At 42.1% G+C, this 20,065-nt stretch overlaps 1 long non-coding RNA gene and 2 gene segments (V, D, J or C); 2 read left to right on the forward strand and 1 right to left on the reverse strand.

Moving 5' to 3' along the window:
* Positions 1-315: 315 nt before the first annotated feature.
* LOC120715504 lies at positions 316-1,022 on the forward strand. The segment is given in 2 exon segments: positions 316-436; positions 567-1,022. Coding segments are annotated over 2 exon segments (411 nt in total).
* Positions 1,023-8,619: 7,597 nt separating this feature from the next.
* On the forward strand, positions 8,620-10,121 carry LOC120715495. The segment is given in 2 exon segments: positions 8,620-9,222; positions 9,306-10,121. Coding segments are annotated over 2 exon segments (465 nt in total).
* A 4,214-nt stretch (positions 10,122-14,335) lies between these two features.
* LOC120715513 lies at positions 14,336-20,065 on the reverse strand. 2 transcript variants are annotated; one of them, XR_005691644.1, is made up of 2 exons: positions 17,058-20,065; positions 14,336-15,414 (listed from the first exon to the last, which is right to left on the reverse strand). It is a non-coding gene; the product is annotated as an uncharacterized LOC120715513 (long non-coding RNA). The 2 variants fall into 2 exon arrangements; XR_005691645.1 differs by having other exon boundaries at positions 14,336-15,417.

The following is a 20,065-nucleotide window of genomic DNA, read 5'->3' on the forward strand; positions in this document are numbered from 1 at the left end:
TTTACACTTGAGCAACAAAATCTCACTGATCTTATTTTAATTTAAAGAATATTTTGAAACAAAGCACCAGGATACCTACTGAACACAGAAAGTTTATGTATAAAATAAAGATGAAATCTGAGAGAAAATCAGGTGTTAGAAAAATGTTCTCACTATTAAATATTTTATTTTATATTTGACCTGATCTTTGCAGATGTTTCGCTGTTCATAAAGACCCTTAACAGGTTTCTGTCTGGCTCCACCCACTGATGCTGAACTCAGCCAATGAGATGGTCTCTCTCTGCAGAACTACAGCCAGCCTGATGTTGAGGAGAAGGCTGTGCAGCAGAGAGGCTGCTTAGTCTTTTCATTCTGCTGAACTTTGTTCATCTGCTGTGTGACTTCAGCACCTGAAACATGTTCCTTTACCTGTTTGTACTTTTCTCTCACTGCATAGGTGAGTGTTAGAACACAGAAAAGTCTCATTGTGACAAGATTTGATCAGAGTTATTATTAGCAGATTTCTTCATCTCATTATGCTCACAAAGGAAGAAAAAGACTGACTGACATGAATCATTCATTTGCAGCTTTGGGCTCCATGAACAGCATAAAGCAGGAACGTGCTGAAGAAGCTGTTGCAGAGCGAGGAAACATCAACCTGACCTGTACATATGATGGTCTTATCAACAATATCCAGTGGTACCGACAATACCAGAGATCCAGACCAGAGTTCCTGCTCTACATCACAGAGAGAAGATCAGTTCATCAAGCTGTGTCGGGATTCTCAGCTCACACTGACAAAACAGAGAAACGTGCAGATCTGGAGATCTCCTCTGCTGCAGTGACTGACTCTGCTGTGTACTACTGTGCTCTGCAGCCCACAGTGACAGGAAACAGCAAAACTCTGTACAAAAACCTTTGGAGCAAAGACAACAGAATACTCCACAACATCCACTAGAGGGAGCCACACACCTTTGTTAGGATACAGAATCATAACACAGCTGTGATGAGCTTCAGGTGAAGTGAATGAGATGTGAGCCTCCTCCTCCTGACTGCAGAAACCTGTCTGACTCCAGCTGTGAACATCAGACCAATCACAGCAAACTCGCAGTAAATTGATGTGGATTTCATCCTGACATATATACCTGTATACACTAGAGATGTAATCGTAGTTACTTGGATAAATTGTGTGTAATGATATATACTCATATATACATGCTTGCTCCCAATGAAGTGTTTATATGGGGGAGTCACTGCATGAAGCATTTAACCTGCATGTTCAAATCACATGACCCATATATTAAGGGTAAATATATCTACCATTTATTAGTGAAGAATTTGTGCCATTTGTTATATGAACACATGTTGATCAATACTGTTTGAAAATGTAACAATGAGGATCAGTAAGAAACCTTTGATAGTGTTATGGTCCAACAAAACTGTTGAATAGATTAACTGATTAACTAACTTTGGCCATGAAACTGTCAAAAGGACCCAATGATGGATGAGAGCCTGGTTTGCAAGACGTTGTGGTGTAGGGTCGTGTATATCATAAGTAGAAGATGAAAAGAAAAAAAAAAGGATGAAAGTATATCCAAAGATGGGAGAGGGGACCACTGTCCCTGTAAGATGACTTTGATATCCTCTCTTTTGTCTGCTGCTTCTTTCCTGTCGGTCTTTTGTGTGTGCTTGTGCTTTAAAGCTCTACACGCTGGCGTTGCTTCGATTTTCATTCATTTTTCTTGCTTTCTATGTGTCATTTCTGCTTTTAAACATACTGCTCTGCTGTTCATATGACACTGTTTAATAAACTGTTCTAACAATTCTACTCTTTTCCAGAGAATCATTATGAGTGATTTGTTTTTAATTGGATCCGAAAAGCTTGACCTCCACAGCGTTGGTGGGATGTGCGACCTGACCGAACATCACTTCCAACATTTCTCCTCTGGAAACATGGAAAAGGTGTTTCTGACAGGAACACCTGAAATTCAAAGACATGTTTACAGCGTTACGGATCCAGTTTGAACTTTCTTTGATCAGCACCATACTGTTCTCTGCCGAATGCACAGATGAGGTCATTTGTCACAACTATAGCAACTGTAGTGCCACTACATTAAGTTTTTGTTTTTCCTGTGTTATTTTTGAGTTCTCTTGTGTCCAGTGTTGGTCAAGTTACTTGAGAAAGTAATCTTCCCCCAAAAGTAATCCCATTACTTTACTGATTACTTATTTTCAAAAGTAATTAATTACTTAGTTACTTAGTTACTTTTTAAAAACACGATTTACAACCTGAATAGGTGATAAAGCGATAGATCTTTCAGCCCAATTCTACTTTTCCTGCATAATCCATCATACAAAATGTAATCAAATGGAAAAGTCTCTTTTTTTTAAACTTGTTTTATTAGTTTTAATCTTTTAACTTTATGCATCAAGCAAAAATTAAATTATATGCAACATTCTCTGACTGGAAGAAATTAGTTTAACATTTAAACCTATTTTCTGCACATTCCAGCACATAAAATAAAATATTTTTTGTGTTTACACTCACTCTTTCAAATAGATGCAAGTAAAACACAGCAGAAAATAAATAAAGTCAAAGACTCAGCGGTCCTGTTGCTCTATTTTCACCTGTAAAGCAGGAGTGGGGTAGGCGGAGGTTTACCCTGGTGCAGGTGTGCCGCAGCGGTCAGTGGAAGAATCCGCGAGTTTCTCTGTGAGTTTCCCATTATGTCGTAGCTACTCGGTGCTTGTTGGAAGTTTAGGGTTTTTTTTGCTGTAAAAAGAAGTTTTCTTCCCACACACAGCGGACACTAATGTTTTTGTCACTTTTTATGGAATCAAACTCAAAGTAAGGTCAGTACTTCCACGCTTTAAACGCTGCACGCTCATACTCTCTCTGCACTCGATATATGATCCATTGTTGATCTGCACACAGCTGTTGTCACGAACGTCGCACTCGCTTACGTCACTGTCATGAGACACTTTGCAAAAAAAATCACGGTTTTAGTAACGCAGTAACGCAGCGTTCCTACAGGAAAGTAACGGTAATCTAATTACCTTTTTTGCAATAGTAATCCCTTACTTTACTCATTACTTGAAAAAAGTAATCAGATTACAGTAACGCGTTACTGCCCATCTCTGCTTGTATCCTATGGTTCCTATTCTGTACAGTACAGTTTATTAGATTCCCCCTGTGTCTCCCTCTGTGTGGAGTTCTTCTGCCTTGTTTCTCCTCCTTGTATTTTATTCCATGTTTCCCCGTCACGTCTGTGCTCTCCCTCGTGTTCTCTTCCCCTCCAGTCTGCATCTCCGTGTACTTCCTGTTTTACTTTGATAGTCTCCCGTCAGTATACGTCATGTTGTGTTTGCTCCTGCCCTGTCTCGTTATGATTATCAGTGTCAGCTGTGTTCCCCGTCTGCTCCCACGTCCCTCGTTATCCTTCTGTGTATTTATGTCCTCAGTTCCTGTTGGGTCCTCCCTCATGGTCATGTGGAATTCTCGGTGTGTTTCTCGAGTGTTTAGCTAACTTTTCCCTCTTATGTTTTGCACTTTTACAGATTATATAATATAACATCTTGGTTTAAATCAATTCCTACAAGTTTGCTAAGTTAACATGTTCTTTATTTCAACTGTTAATTTGTATTGTTTAAACTTACCTTACCTACCTGTCTTCCAGAAACAAAAGGAGGAAACGTAGTTTTACTTCCTGCTTTATAGCTTCTGGGTTCATCTGAGGTCACAGGATGACACCAGGTGCAGAAGGGGAAGAATTTGTGTAATTTAATCAAGTTGATTTTAGAGGGTTTATGGAGAAATAGATTTATTGCATAATATGTATTGATTACACCAGTAAAGAGTAGCAGTAGAGGTTTAAATTTGATGTTCATCTACTGAGTGAAATCTTCCAGAGAAGAAATAGTTTGGTTAAGTGGACGATTTAAGCAGAAAACTCGGGCGTTTGAGGAGAAAGGACCAGGTCAGTGTAGCTGTGTGCACTTTGACCTTAATATTCTGTTGAGTTAAGTTCAGTTAAGTTTATTTGAACTGAGTTAATTATGGAGTTGAGTTTCTTATTTGTTTATGTAAATATTGTTTGGGTCACAAAATGGTGAATAAATCACTGGACAGCATCAGTCTCCTGCACTTCTTTGGCCGCGTGAGTCAAGTCCTACCACATGGTGCCATATAAATTATACTGAATATAGTGTTTTCTATCAAGCATTCATACTACAACGGAGGCATCAGGGAGCAACCTCGGGTTAGTATCATACTCAGGAATATTTGGCATTCAAACTGGAGCAGCCAGGAACTGAACCACCAACCTTCCACAAACCTGTGAATCACCTCCCCGTCTGAGCTGACGTTCTCAGATAAAATGTTGATGTCACCTCTGCAGGTCGCAGACAAGTGGCTGCTAGAAATAGAGAAGTTTTACTATTTGGGGTCTTGTGAGGGGAAAACAACTTCTAAAAGAAGAAAACTCATCTACCAGATCTTCTGAAGGTGATTTCATCAAAGACAAGATCTCCACTGAAAGCAGCAGAAAGACGTGCTGAGTGTAAAGCTGTCAGCAGGGGGAATAACACAGGGCTGTGAATGAGTCCTGTCACTGTGATCAGGCTCCTCCTTCTAATCCACCAACTTAGTGTTGATGAAGACTAAACAGAGAGATCACAGCTTCTTTATACTTGCTGTAGCTCACAGTTACTCTACACTGCAGATATGACGCCTCTGTTCATCTCAGTGCTGCTGGCTGCTATGTGCCTCGGTATGAACACAACTCTGTTTCTTTGATATCAACATTGACGTGATTCTTTAACAGCACACTGATACTGTTTGTTGGTGTTTTACAGAATGCAGAGCACAAAAAGACAACGTGCTGCAAGCAAGAGGAGAAGAGACTGCTGCTGCAGGAGGCACAGTGACACTTGGCTGTCAGTATAACACCAGCTCATCAAATCATTATCTCTACTGGTACAAACAGGATGGAAACAACAGCCCCAAATTCATCCTGAGTCGCTTTAAAGTTGGTGAGGGGAAAAACGAGGCTGGAGACAGATTTTCCTCCACACTGGATTCCAGCATCAGATCAGTTCCTCTGAAGATCCAGAAGCTTCAGCTGTCTGACTCTGCTGTGTACTACTGTGCTCTGCAGCCCACAGTGACAGGAAACAGCAAAACTCTGTACAAAAACCTTTGGAGCAAAGACAACAGAATACTCCACAACATCCACTAGAGGGAGCCACACACTGTTACACCTCTGATTCTTGTGTCATTGGACTGATGACAAAGACAACAGAGAAATGAAGCAGTAAAGATCAGAGACAGAGACAGAGCTGCTGTGGAAGCTCAAAACTGTTTGATTGGCTCAGCTATTAAACTGGCCCCACCCACTGAAGTTGAGCTCATCCAATGACATTATTTGTTGGTCATTGTGCTGCAGTGGAAGAACATTGTTCATGTGCTGTCTGTCTGGCTTTAATAACTCCAAAGACATGTTGCTGCACCTCTTTTTGCTTCTATCTCACATTATAGGTGAGTTTAAGAACAGGGATTAAAGTTTAGTTGAAGCTGCTGCATTAAGCAGATATACAGACTGCATTTCACTACTTTTCTTCTTTCTTTTTCCAGGACTAACAGCTGGAGACTCACTCACTCCTCAACATACTGAAGTCACTAAAACAGAAGGAGAATCTGTCACACTCACATGTAGCTATGAGACAGATGCAGATGGTGTTGAGCTTCACTGGTACAGACATGATTCTGACCTTCAGGCTCCTCAGTTTATACTCTGGAAAGGGGCAAAGGAGGACACAACTCAGTATATTCCTGATAATCGATATCGATCAGAAACATCAGATCGATCAACTACTCTGACCATAGCAGCCCTAACCCTGGCAGACACAGCTCTCTACTACTGTGCTCTACAAACACAGTGATACAAAGTGTAGAAGAGGCTGTACAAAAACCTGAACACAGATATCTGACTACTCTTCAAAGAGGAGGGAAGTGGTTTTGAAACCACGGCTTCTGATCTGATCAATTTGCCATTTCCTTTTTTTATCAGATTCACTGTGGTTACAGCTGCTTAGGAGAAACTGTGGGAGGATTCAGAGCAGTACGAGTCCCACAACAGCAGCAGACTACAGGCCTGACGTTCATGTTTCAAAATAAGAGTTAAATTCCCTCCTTAAGCACTTCCCACATGAGTGATTGATGCTCTTTGAGAGGCCTCTTGATCTGATCTAATCTGCTATTTTAGGATGGACTGCTGGAAATAACCTGGAAATAACTTGCAGGTAAGACAAAGAGCGTCTTACTCTTAACCTACATCTCCTCTCTGAGTACACCGTCCTCAACAAAAATAATCAGAATTAACAAAAGCCTGAACTGATGGTTAGATTTCTTTGTTCCAGTCATCATGTAACAGCTCCAGGAATCAGCTGCAGTCAGGACACAGCTCTCAGGATGTCAGGATATGAAGTTTAATTTTCTATTCTTAGGCAGCTAAATTAACACAGGTGTCCCATTTAGTCATAATTTTAATATTATAAATACTTAGTAACACACATCCTGTGTTTTTCGGTCTGGTTACTACCGTTAATGTCAGAACCGGTGCCATAATGGGACAGGATACCAGTAACCATCCCTACCAAGGACTGGGTGCAAGATTTGGCTATTTTTAAGCCTGCACATCGTGAATTCGCCGTCATTCAAACAAAGGTACGTCAGCCCGAGCACTGCGAGTAAAATGCGTTTGAATTTCCTCCGAACATTCAGATCAGTGCAGCATAAATTCATTCATGAGGGGAAATGACAGTGAGAAGATGTGGAGGCTGTTAGGTGGATAACATAGTGCACTGATTTGTCCTGAAGGATTTAGTTATTCTCTACGGTTAAGGAAATTGCACTAATTAATTCATTTTTATTATAAATAATCCTAATTATACACATTGCTTCATTGTTTGTGTCCTGTGTCACTAAAAATACATTTTATTTTAGTTTTATACATCGATTAATGACCTGCAGAGTCTCTATATCATTTTAAGTAATTCATAAAAGTTGAGCTTCATGCTTTCTGCATCTTGAAGTGAACATCCTTGCATTACTTACTGTAGGTTCATTGTTTTGCACGCAGATTAAAAAGAGAACATGCAGATTAATATAACATGCAGCGTTCTATAGATGGATACATAAAAAGAAAAAACCATTAATGTATGTGCTAAACACTTTGTTTGTTACATTTATGATAAATGGGTTTGAAAGTAGATAAAACATTTGTGTCGGCTTTGGCTCATTAAAGTTCTTGTCTTTAAATCAACTGTGTTTCAGGTCCTGCGCTCTCAAACACTCTCTTCGCCCTTTGTTTGGTGCCTCGGCGGTCACACCCCCTCCAGTGACATCACACTCCAAAGCCCTACAGGCTCACCTGTGCTTGTATATTGTGGACCGTTAAAGGAGTTGAGCCACATACAGGGCTGAGGGGAGATGATCCTTTTATGACCAGGAATAAAAGCTGTGAGGGGAGACTGGAGCTGTGGTGTTGGCTACAGGCTGTTTAATTATGGCCAATGTTTAATAATGAGGATGAAGGGAGCCACTGATCTCGGTGTCAGTGGGTCGAGTAAACTGTGACTGACAAATAGGTTTAAAGAGTAAAAGTAAAAAGTATTTGTGTATGACTGGGTTAACAGCAGCATACTAAAATGAGTGTTCTTGAGAAAATGTCATTCTGTAATGAAATATAATGAAACATGAAGTGAAATATAATCTCATGTGAGTGAATATTCGAATGTGATGAAGGTTTCTGTGTTACAGAGAAGAAGAAAATGTAATGAAGGAAAGTTTCAATTCTGTTTGAAAACCCAGCAGGGTGCTCAGGAAGGAGCAAACTCCCCGCCGCTGGTGACCAGATCCACCGTCGAGAGCCTGCTGACCTGTGCAGCGGCAGTGTGGCACGCCAGCTGCACGGAGGCACACGGGAAGAGACTGCAGAGGGTGGTGAACGCAGCACAAAAACTCACCCGCCGCCCCCTGCCCTCCTTGTCTGCCGTCCACAACCCCTGCTGTCTTAGCAGGGCCAGAAACCTTTTAAAGGACACTACCCACCCCGGCTACCATCTTTTCAACCTACTGCCCTCTGGCAGGCGCTACCGATCCATAAGGGCCCGAACAAAGAGACTCAGGGACAGCTTCTTCCCCAACGCCATCACCACACTCAACTCAAACTTGTACAAAAGTAATCTGCACTGAAATATCATCAGTTCTCTGCCCGCCTGTCTCTGTCAGAACTGTACTGTGCATTTATATTCATAGTAGTGTACACTTTTATTATTGTGTAGTTTTATAATGTGCTGTAAGCACATGTGCACTTTTATAGAGCTGTTCCCAGTTTTATACTGTCGTTATTCTATGTATAATGGCGATAAAGGCTTTCAATTCAGTTCTTTCAATGTTTTCTTTTCTGCATGTGGAGAAAGTCAAATCGATAAAGAGAGATGATGAGGTGCAGGTGATCCGATGTCCGCTGCACAACCTGTGAACCTGCACATAGTTTCATAGTTTTGGACTTTGAGAAAGAATCGAGAAGATTTGGATTTCCTCTCAGCCCTCTCTCTCTCCCTCTCCTCAGCATGAGCTCAGAGTTCATTTGGATTTTAAACTTCAGTTGAATTCAGATTTATGTTTATAGCATCAAATCACAACAGTCACCTCACGACACTAAAATCAGGAAACCAGAGGCCCGGGTATTTGTAGGTCTCTCACGTCCAGGCTGTTTGCTTTATCCTCACCAAAAATATGAATCTGTCAAAAACATCACAACATCAGCATTTCCATTCTGACCAGATACAGGAAGTGTTACTATGGCAGCAGGAGGGCGCCCCTCAGTGCACAGAAGAAGCCCATGTGACTCCTGCAGCTAACAGAGGCTGATACAAACACCAAAACACAAACACAGCCTGACTACAAAACACCGTCGACACTGCTGCTGAACACAAGCTGCGATGTTAAAATATGAGCTTATTACACAACATTACACGAGCATAAGAAAGAGATGACGACCCGTTCACATCTGTGGTACGACCGTCACGGTGACATCACGAGGGGGAGGGGCTTCCCGTGCACGTGAGGAACGCTCGAGCGTCGCTCTGAGCCACATGCAGACTTTTTCTGTGTAGAAGCTTCGTTTCTGTCCAACAGGATGATTTTGGTGCCGGTGCTGCTCCTCTGCGTCTTCACTGGTAACTCACATTTACAAAGAATCTGTCATATCTGCTGTTCAGACTCGGACCACAATAACTTAAATACCTTTTTTCCCCTGTAGATGTGAGCTGTGAGGAGCTCAGTCCAGTCCACAGTGAGCACAATCAGCTCTCTGTGGAAGGCAACACCGTGTCTCTGTCCTACAACTACCCCAAACTCGTAACTACAGATTATTTCTTCTGGTATCGGCAACATCCAGGAAAACCACCTCAGTTTCTCATCTCACACTCAGCATCAGGATCTGTGCTAAATGATCCAGTCCCGGGACTGAAGGTCCAAGTGGAGGAAAAACTGATCCAGATGAACATCTCCTCTGCCACAGTGGCAGATTCTGCTGTTTACTTCTGCGCCGTGAAGCCCACAGTGGCAGGAAACCCCGAGTCCCTGTACAAAAACCCATCATCTCAGCAAAGAGCGCTCACACTTCAGCTCCTCGGTTCTCTTAGACAACACCGCCATCAAGTGGATTCTTCCAGCTTTGCATGATGCTGGAAGAAAACTCTGATGATGCTTAAATACAATCTGCAAGTTTAGACATTTGGTCCAGAAGTTTATGTGATTAATTTACAGAGAACTGATGACTCACAGAGTTTGTAAAGACGTTGGTATCAGAGAATGAAATGAAAATCACAAACTTTAGTGCATTTCCATCCATCTTTGGAAGCATCAGCGTCGCCAACAGGGGAAAATATCTGATTATTGCTTGATGGCTCAGACAGAACAGCAGAGATGTTTCGTGCTCATCTGCTCATAAGAGGAAAGCAGCCAGTTTATTTATGTCCTGTTTCCATCATGAGGAGGATGTAAGCTGTGTGGAAAAGCACCGTGATGAAAGTTTTGTTGGGATTTGGTGAAAAATAAATGAAATTGAATTGAATTAGAAAAGTGCTGAATCATATTTATTCTTGTTTTGTTTGAAAATCAATAACCAATCAGAGTCGCTGTTGCATTTATTGAAACATGCAAACATGAATAACTTATGATTGACAGAAAGAGGCTTTCAGTATAAATCATGAACTCTTCCAGTGTGGAGCCAAACCAACTTGCAGTTTGTGCGATATGGCAGCCTCGCCTCTGTCAGTCTGCCCCAGGGCAGCTGTGGCTGCAACTGTAGCTGCCTCCACCAGTGTGTGGATGTGAGAGTGAATGAATAGTGGCATTGTAAAGTGCTTTGAGGACCCAGAAAAGCGCTTTATAAATGCAATTATTATTATTATTATTATTATTATTATTATTATTATTATTATTATTATTATTATTATTATTATCTTCAGTATCTGTGGGCTTGGACACGATGGAAGAGTCAGGGAGAACTGGAGGCCATCAGCTGATGAAGCCAACAGAACCACATCATCCACAAAAAGCAGAGATGAGATTCTGAGACCACCCAGCTGGAAGTGTTCAGCCACCTGGCTCCGCCTAGAAACTGTGTCCTTAAAATGATAAAAGGGCAGTCCTGGCATTTCTTATGTGATCGAGCTCTTGAATGAACACCTCAAACAAAGAACACCTCAGACTCCCAAAGCTCCTCCCACATACTCAGAGGCACATGGTCGAACGCTTTCTCCAAGTCCACAAAACTGCAGACTGCTTGGGCGAACTCTCATCCAACTCCCATGCTGTAGTGTCGATGAGTGTGATCCTCCTGTAGTTGGAGCCCATTCTGTGGTCATTCTTAGTGCCAGTCCAAAGTCTCCACCCAACATTGTACAGTGTGTCATCCAGGACAGCCTACAACAGTAACTGGAGGTTACGCAGTAAATTATAAAGAAACTGTTTGCATAATATCTCAGATCAAATGGGTCAAAGGTCAAAATAATAATGCCATTTATAGGTTAGAGGTCAAAGTGATTATCCCATAAAATACAGAACTTTTTACAACTTAAAATACTTTAAAAATATTTGTTAAGTCTAATTGTTGAATGTTGTCATTGTGTTTCTTAAATGTGTAAACTCTTAGTTCAAGCAGGAGGATCGAGACACTCCTTTGTCTCTGAGCACGTCTGCAGCCGCTCTGTGCTGGGGGAGGTTTGATCACAGACACACAAGATTCTGTTTGATGTTTGGTTTTGGCTTCCTGCTCTTTGTACGGCTTCACTGTGCTGAGCATGATGAACCAATACAGGAACTGAACCAGAGACTGGGTGTAAATGGAAATGTAAACATACTGGGTGTGGGGGGGATCACCTCTTTATGACCAAGGATGATGTTAGAAACAGTTGGAAGTCATGCACACAGAGACACACACATTCTCACACACACACACACACACACACACACACACACACACACACACAGTGTTAGATGGCGCTGGCACGGCTGGCAGCCTTAACCCAATTTCCCTCGGGATGAATAGAGTATGATCAATCAATCGATCAATAGTTCCTTGTCTTTCTAAGCAAAGGGGTTTTATGGAGGGCGGTGCTTGTGCGGTGATGTGTACTGTAACTGCATGTCAATGAAAAGGCTACGAGGAAGCTGCTCTTTGAAGGATCGAGACTAAGAGCTGGTTCTTGACCAAAGCTTCCCTCGTTAGCGAGTTAAAGACCGGTTGAAGATGTTCTGTCTTGATTTAGCTCATCATGAGGAATAAGTCTCTAAACCAGCGGGATGTGGAAACACAGACCCAACAATATTTTTTCTTATTGTCCGAATGTGTTTTTTTAGTTCTCTTCTTTGATGAGAGTTTATTACAAGAAATGAGTTGAACTGTAAAATGTTGAAACTGAAACATGGATATGTGTGACTGTACTTGTAAGGAGTGTAACTTGATAAAAAAGACCAGCCTGTTCCCACTCAGCCTTTCCTCCATTGTAAAAACATGTTCATCATTCTTACCTGCAGTTATTAATAAACCTGTTAATTCTTTGTGTCCAGTGAATACAATTACTATAATATCATTAAGAATAAATAAATTATTATCAATGTACACATACACTGAAAAGAAACTAAATCAATTTTAATTACATGAAGCTTGGAGGTGTTTAAAGAAGAACTAATAAAGTCAGTGTTTTACTGTCTGAGTGTGTCATGTACCAGTGGAGTTTCATCCACAGTGACAGATTATACAAATATCAACACATCTCTAATAAATCTGGTTTTTGTCATATTCAGGATACATTTGTACACATGAGCTTCAGGAGAGGCAGAAAAACTATTTCAGCTACAACAGTCACAAAAATGTGTGAAATGATGAACTAAAGATCTTTTGATTTGATAAACTTTTATCTTCTCGGTCACACGTGTCCACGCTGGTTGGATCTTGTACACTTTCCAAAACAGAAACTTGTGTTTGTGAGGAAACCTCTGATTTTTACTCTGTTTCTACTGTTTTCATGCAGAAACTCGTTTCTTTGTCTCTATAATACTCAATGACACTCACATTCATATGGTTGTATCCAGCAGCCCTCTTACATCTCATATGTGCAGTTGCAAATACATACCACAAGGTGGTGCTAGTGCCACATGAAAAAACTCATGAGGCGCTTGCAGTTCTCCACCTACTGGCCACGTTTCATGTCAGCAGAACTACAGACAGCAGATATGAGCTGATGGCTGTGTGTAACCTGCATGAGATGAGGTGACAAAGACATGAATCCAACATGTGAAGACGCTGCAAAAGTCAGCAAACACTTCATGTCTGGATTGATGGAAACGTTCCTATAAAACCAGTGAAATTCAGCCCATCATCACATGCCAGAGTTTCTACTGGATCCAGTTCTGGTGACTGGGATCCTCTGGAGGCAGGTTCATCTATAAATGTATGTTGACTTTGTACTTTGTGTTCTGATCAATCAGCAGAAATGTGCCTGGGGTGTAGCTCAGACCTGTCAGGGCAGGTCAGCCACGTACCAGGTCGGCGGGTCGATCCCAGGCTCCTCCAGGCTGCATGTCAAATATCCTTGGGCAAGATACTGACCCCATGTTGCTCTCTGATGCATCCATCGGAGTGTGAATGTGTGTGGTAAATGGGCTGTATTTGTATTATTTGTAAAGTGCTTTACACATCCAGTCACACACACATTCACACACCGGTCATGAATGTTAGACAGAGCAGTTAAGAGCTTAGAAGAAGTGAATGAGTGTGAGTGGCTGAATGAAATCGTTGTATAAAGTGCTTTGAGTGCTGAAAAGAGCTGCATGAGAACCAGTCAGTTTACCGCTGCTGCCTCAGACTTCTTCACTAACAGAGTCAAGTCTGGCTGCTGTGAGCAGTGCTGAGAGCACTTCAGTCATAATCAGCCTGACCTCTGACCTCTCCCCTCTGCTGTTATGAACACAGCAGTGTTGTCTGATTTAAGACTCGAAGGAGCTCATCTCATCTGCACTCACACAGATCACAGTGTTCCTGCTCTGATGTGACTCAGTCTGCACGAGTAAAGTAAGAGTCACAGATTGTTTGAGGCTCAGAGCGTTTTGATTAGATGCACCATGTTTGTAAAAGTCTTCATTTAAAGAAGTGTTTCATTATAATCTTATAGTGTATAATCCTCCTCTCGACATAGAGCAGCTCCTCTGTCAGGAACCTCGGGTTCACCTGACCAACACCATCACCTGCATCAACATCACGACTCTTATAAAACCTGTTTCCTGAGGAGGCTGAACAGCGCTGGACTGGATGTTGGTGTCCTCGGGTTCTTCTACAGCTCACTGAGGGGGTTCGTAAAGTCTGCAGAGGACTATCAGGTGCAGCTGAACATCCATCAGGGACATCTACACCGTCAGGTGCAGAGAAAGGGCCACCTGTAGCCTACCTCCTCCCCCACCCTGCACATGTACTGTTTACTCTCCAGGAGGAGGCTGCACTACATTAATGCAACACCACCCAGACTGTCACACAGCACACGTCTGTTATTTAAATGGATATATGTCTGTACTCTGTTTTTAATATTAATTTTTATATTTATTCTACTTAATTCAGCTGTTTGACCCGTTGATTCGTGGCAGGCTGCAAATACCAGGACCTAAAGACTGTCTTACATTCACATCAGGTCAAACAGCTGAATGACAATAACGCTTCAAATTTAGTGTAAAACGTACCACAGAAAGTACATTTACTCCTGTTTGGTATTAACTCAAAGTAACTCAAGATCAAAGTCCACAAATGTTTATTACAGATAAAGACATAAAAGAAAAATCGGGCAAAGTTCAGCAACAAAGAGAATAAACTAGCAACAATCGAAACAACGGAAAAACAGAAACGATCAAACACAAACTCCAGAAATCTGATTCTGTTCGTCTGGATGAACCAACGTTTCCTCCTTCATCCAACTTCAGCCTCAGCTGCAGCTTTCCAGCCTCATTAACAGCACATTCACATCAGCACTGACACAAGCACCTCTGCCTAACAGTCAGGTCAGTTTCATGATCATAAATATGTAACATCCAACCTGCAGACTGCAGGAGTCACTTGGATAAGTGATGAAAAGTTTCTCCACGTCCACATGAACAGAAACAACTTTCTGGGATTTCCATACCTGGACGACTGAACATGCATCAAGACAGCAAACACAAACTTACACTACAAAATCACTGGGAAGACGCCACAGTGGACATCACGACCTGTGTGAGAACAAAGAGCAGAGACAGGAGGGAACTGGTGAGTGTCCAGAGTGAGGGAGCGGCTGACAACAAGGGAAGAAGACCAACAACAACAGAAAGGAAACGATGGAAACAGCAGAACTAATTCCAAAACATGACCACAAAAATTCTACTTTCAAGATTGTTTATTTGTCACGTGCACAGTTATACGAGCACAACAGGAAGTGAAGTGTGACCTGATACGCTCCTCAAAATTCTTGTTCAGCTGCATTAGTTTATTTTAGGCAGGATGTTGTTGTCCTTGTAAATGCATCCGGTGTTAGAGAAGACTCCAGCAGAGCACAGTGAGATCTGTGCGGCTGCAGGAACTGTAGGACGTGTGTGCGCTGTTATCATTGACCATGTCTGTGTCTTCATGTCCAAACTCAGAACGCTTTGATGGACTTTGAAACTGTGTCTCATAATTTCATTTTTTAAAAATAAATAAAAACACACCTGGAAATGAAACTGGGAGTCATCGTTGGAAGAAGCAGCTTTAATACTGAAATGACTTTAAAGGCGTCGTGTCTTCGATCCAAGCTGTGAGACGATGTGATAAATGCGTCTCTCAACATGTCCTCGTCTAGTTACTGCTGAATGCAAAGAAACGTTTGTTCAGAGCCGGCTTGTTGCAGTTTATAAAAGAGCCACATGATGGTGCTGGTGCTCCACCCAACAGGCAAAGCACTGCGCCACCTACAGGACCTTCACAGCACTGCTGCAGCTGCAGTGTAGACCAGAGGTGTCCCACTCCAGGCCTCGAGGGCCGGTGTCCCTGCAGGTTTCAGACGTGTCCTTGATCCAACACAGCTGATTTAAACGGCTGAATGACCTCCTCAACCTGTCTCGAAGTTCTCCAGAGGCCTGAAAATGAACTAATTGTTTGATTCAGGTGTGTTGACCCAGGGTGAGATCTAAAACATGCAGGACACCGGCCCCCGAGGCCTGGAGTTGGACACCCCTGCTGTCGACTGTCAGGCTCTCGGTGCAAAATCATGTGAAGAAATATGATATTAGATCTATGCTGCAATAAACAGCTGTAACATGGACACTGTGTAAGGTTTACAGGATAATGATAATTCTAATCAATCATCAGTTCTCTGATGTCCGACATTCAGACCAAGAACAAGCTGTTACTTTGAATCACGTCTAACACTAGACTTTTACACACTCGTTGTAACGGAGTTTGTTCCACAGTGTTTGTTCCACAGTGTTTGTTCCACAGAGTTTGTTCCACAGAGTTTGTTCCACAGACACAGTTTCACTTCTGACTCTTTCAGTCAGAATGAAAAAGAAGCTCAGACTGAAACCATGTTTGCTCGTCTGTGCCGCCATAATCCAACCATGACTAATCTTTAAACTGTGAGTCTTTACTGTTGGTCTCACACGTTGGTGTTTGGCTGTTTCTCACATTAAGCAACAAAAACATGACCTTAAAGCCTCCACCCAAAAATCCCCACAGCTCCATCACAGCAAGCCAGTCCGTACAGACGCACACTCCTTCAGTTATTTGTAATGAACGGATACATGAATGTGTCATTAATGTATCATCTTTTTGTTTTTGAATCTCAAAACAATAATAAGTGCTGCATAAATATCAACTATAAATACTGAAGTCGATTTATTTCATGTTTAGCCATCACGCCTCGTCTGTCATGTATTTATATATTTTCTTTATGTCAGAAGATTAATTAAATCAATTAAATGTTCAGTTTTCAGTCATTTATTTCACGGTTCAGGCGTCATAAATGCATCTAATGTGTGGTGTCAAACATAAGGCCAGAGGCCCCGAGTCGGCCCACTGCATGTTCTGGTGAAGCTGTCTGTGGACGGTTTAATCAATGGGAACATTTCCAGGCTGCACTGCTTCTCAATAACTTCTGTAATAGTTTCGCTGACTGTGACAGTTTGAGGTGAACATGCGCCGCAGCATTGAGCGGTCACTGACAGACACACATCGCTCTGTGTTTGTTCCTGCGCACAACAGTGTGAAGTTCACACACACTCGGCACTAATAAAGACGTGAACAAAGACACACTTTTCCAGTTTGATGTGGAAGAACTCTGAGCGTCTGCAATCACATGTTGTGTCCCTCTCAGAGCTTCCTGCTCCGCTTCCATCAGCGATGAGAGTCGCACCTGATTGGTCGCTACATTCTGCATGTAAAGTCCAAATATGAAAATAACATAATAATAATAAAGATCACAGCATGTCGACAGCGCTCAGCACTGACCTCTGGCTCGTTCCTGTGTTCCCTGGTTTGCTTGATGCTTTCTCTCTGGTCTGCACACAGACTCAGTCCAACACCAGCTGAGGTCCAGATCAGGGGAAATAACAGTGTTGGAGCTCAGTGAGGCTCCTCAGTCTGAGACGATCTGTGCAGCAGATTCAGTGTTTGAGGATCACGTTTTACACGCATGCTCAGCTGTCAGTCTGCAAACATTATCTGTTTCTTTCAGTCTCGTCTGCTGCGTTTTTGAATCCAGTTATTAACATGTTGTTACTGTTTGTCTCCTTTACTGTTTATATGCAGCAGATAAACATGTGATGCACAGATCAGAGCACAGCTGCATTTCCCATGTGTCTGCAAAAGACTTTAGCTCTGCTGCCACACTGAAGAAAGCGATGTTGCTGTATTCTAATGTATTGTATATAAAGCATATTTGCCTGTATTATAATGACTTTAAATGGCCATATTTTTATTTCTTGAGAGGCACAAAGTTCCTGAAAGTGTGCAGGCTGCTTCAGCTGCAGCTTTTTTCCACCACGTGTGTTGGAAACATTCTGAGGTCGGGTTTTTCTTCTTCCGCATCTGCTGCCGGATGTTTGTCAGGTTGTGAGGCGACCTCAGAGCCTCCCACCGCTGCAGCGCCGCTTCCTCGCTCTGCCCTGCTGCTGCTGGCTTCCTGTCAGCGGTGAAGCTGCAAAAACAACAAATAAAACCCACCAACAAACAGACACGGTGATGTTTGTGTGGTTACAGCCACGTCTCTGACGCTCACACAAAAACAAGGTCGCACTCTTCATAATGAGGATGATGATGGTGACATCTGTAAACATCTGCAGGGACTCTAGAACAAAGCAAAGGACACACAAGGACAGTGATGTCACACTGGACAAATGCAATGATGAAATGATGAAATGATGAAATGATGAGTGAAACTGAAAGATGTGTGGTGACAGTGGACGAAAGAGAAACACCAGAGTGAACGAGGTCTCCAAACATGCAGGGCCTCCAGCAGCAGCACCCAGGGTGGCGTCTGGGACCAGTTCTTCCAGTCTGAAACACTTGTTGGTTTATTTCCTGTGTGGAGCTTTTTACTAAATCAAGTTGTGTTTCTTCAAACTCAAACACAGAAAACATGAAGCAGGTCAGAGTCCAGCAGACGGCTCTGATTGTGTTCATAATATCAATAAGGGAACATCGAGGCTCCGCTGCAGTGTGTAACACACGATGAAACAGGAAGTCCTAATAAAATACACAAAGTAACACTAAAATAATCCCCGAAGCATTTTTCTGTGTCTGTTGGTGGAGACATCAAACAGTTCAACACTGATCTGACTGCTGCTGCACATAAAACAGAAATCTCACAGCGTGTCAGCCTTCTTCAGATGCATATGGAGGCTAATGTAGCAGTTTGTTTGTTTTTTGAAGCATTATCGAAATTCATTTTAATTTCAAAGCTACATGTGCAGAATCAGGAAAATTCACCATCGGAACACAAAGTCAAGGAAGTGATGAAATAATTTCAGATAATTACAGAAACAAATACAAATAAACTGAACACGTGTCCTAGTAAATGAATCTTCTCATCAGACTAACTGACGTATTTGTACATTAAAGAAATAAAACAAGCAGATTTTATTAAAAATAAAACTTTGTAAAGTCGTTAAAGTTGACTCGACTGTAACACTAAACTGTGTTTTTAGATGATGCATCTTAAAGGCCCAGCCAAGGTTCGGTTTTGCTTCTGAGTTATAAAAGTCCATAATTACTCAGTAAAAGGATTAGAAACTGAAACTATAGAGATTTTCTGTTTATGACCATAATTGAGGTGTTTTTAAACATGAATTATGTTTATTTACTTTCTAATAAAGTGTCTATTATAATATAAAGTGGAGCTTCTAACATCAAAGGTAAGCTGTGATTATTAAAGCTGCTCCAATTTTCATCACTGAAACATCTGTGGCCAAAACACAGGAAGAAAGAAAAGTATCCAAGTAAGACAAAGAGCTTCGTTTATGCAACATTTTACTGAAACGTTTGGACTTTAGTGAAGATTTGGGAGCAAAACTTTTACTTTGGCCTGAAAAGTGTTTCCTGTTTGAGTTCTGACCTAACCTGGTACAGCAAACCCTGCAAATCCACAAGACGGCATTCTTTATTTATTCTACATGTTCTAACATCATCATAAACATACACGTGTGCTCACAGTAATTATCTGCACTCGTGTGCATTTCACTGAATACTGAACTGAGAGAAGGTCGGGCTTCATCGGAGCAGCTTCGTCATGTGTTTGAAAAAGAAATTTAAAAAAGAAACAATAATTGTTTCTGATGCTGTGACATCCTGAGAAGGTTCTGACACCACAACAACAGAAGAGCTAAAGTCTGTTTTCATCCTCCTGTCATGTCTCTCGACCCTTCGAGCTGGACGTTCAATGATGCTTCAGAATCTGCAGAAATCAGTGAAATTCACCCACGACAGTAAAGATATTATCAGACATAAATAAGAATAAATGGAGATATTTAACAGTTTGAGCTGCTGCACACTAACAAGAACAGCCCACGATCACGGAGTCCTTCTTTCTGTTCACGTCTCAGAGCTGAAAGCTTGGTGACAAACAGAGTCGTGTAATATGAAACAGGTTTCTTTGATCGTTAATATTTTCTGTAACACGTGCACAGATGCATTTGGGTCTCCTGGTGCAGCTGCTGGCGTGTCCACCTGCAGACGCACCTGAGGTCGGATTTTTGGCCTCATCTCTGTGACGTGGAAACTGCGGCGGTGCCACCGGCTGCACACGTTTCATATTCAGGCGTCTAATCTGTTTTCTCACACCGATCGTGAGGCCACACCTGATCGTACATCCTTACCTCCAGCACCGCCTGACCTCGATTTCCCCGCCCACCCCCACTGACACGCTTCCTGTCCCAGCAGGCTTTGAGGCAGAAACCGCAGCCGCCTTCGTCTGTGACGCAGCCATCACGCTGCAGCTCGATCACATCGGGCGACCACAT

Source organism: Simochromis diagramma, unplaced genomic scaffold (genome assembly GCF_900408965.1).
Source record: "Simochromis diagramma unplaced genomic scaffold, fSimDia1.1 OVJJ01000443.1, whole genome shotgun sequence".
In the NCBI taxonomy this organism is placed as follows: Eukaryota; Metazoa; Chordata; class Actinopteri; order Cichliformes; family Cichlidae; genus Simochromis; species Simochromis diagramma.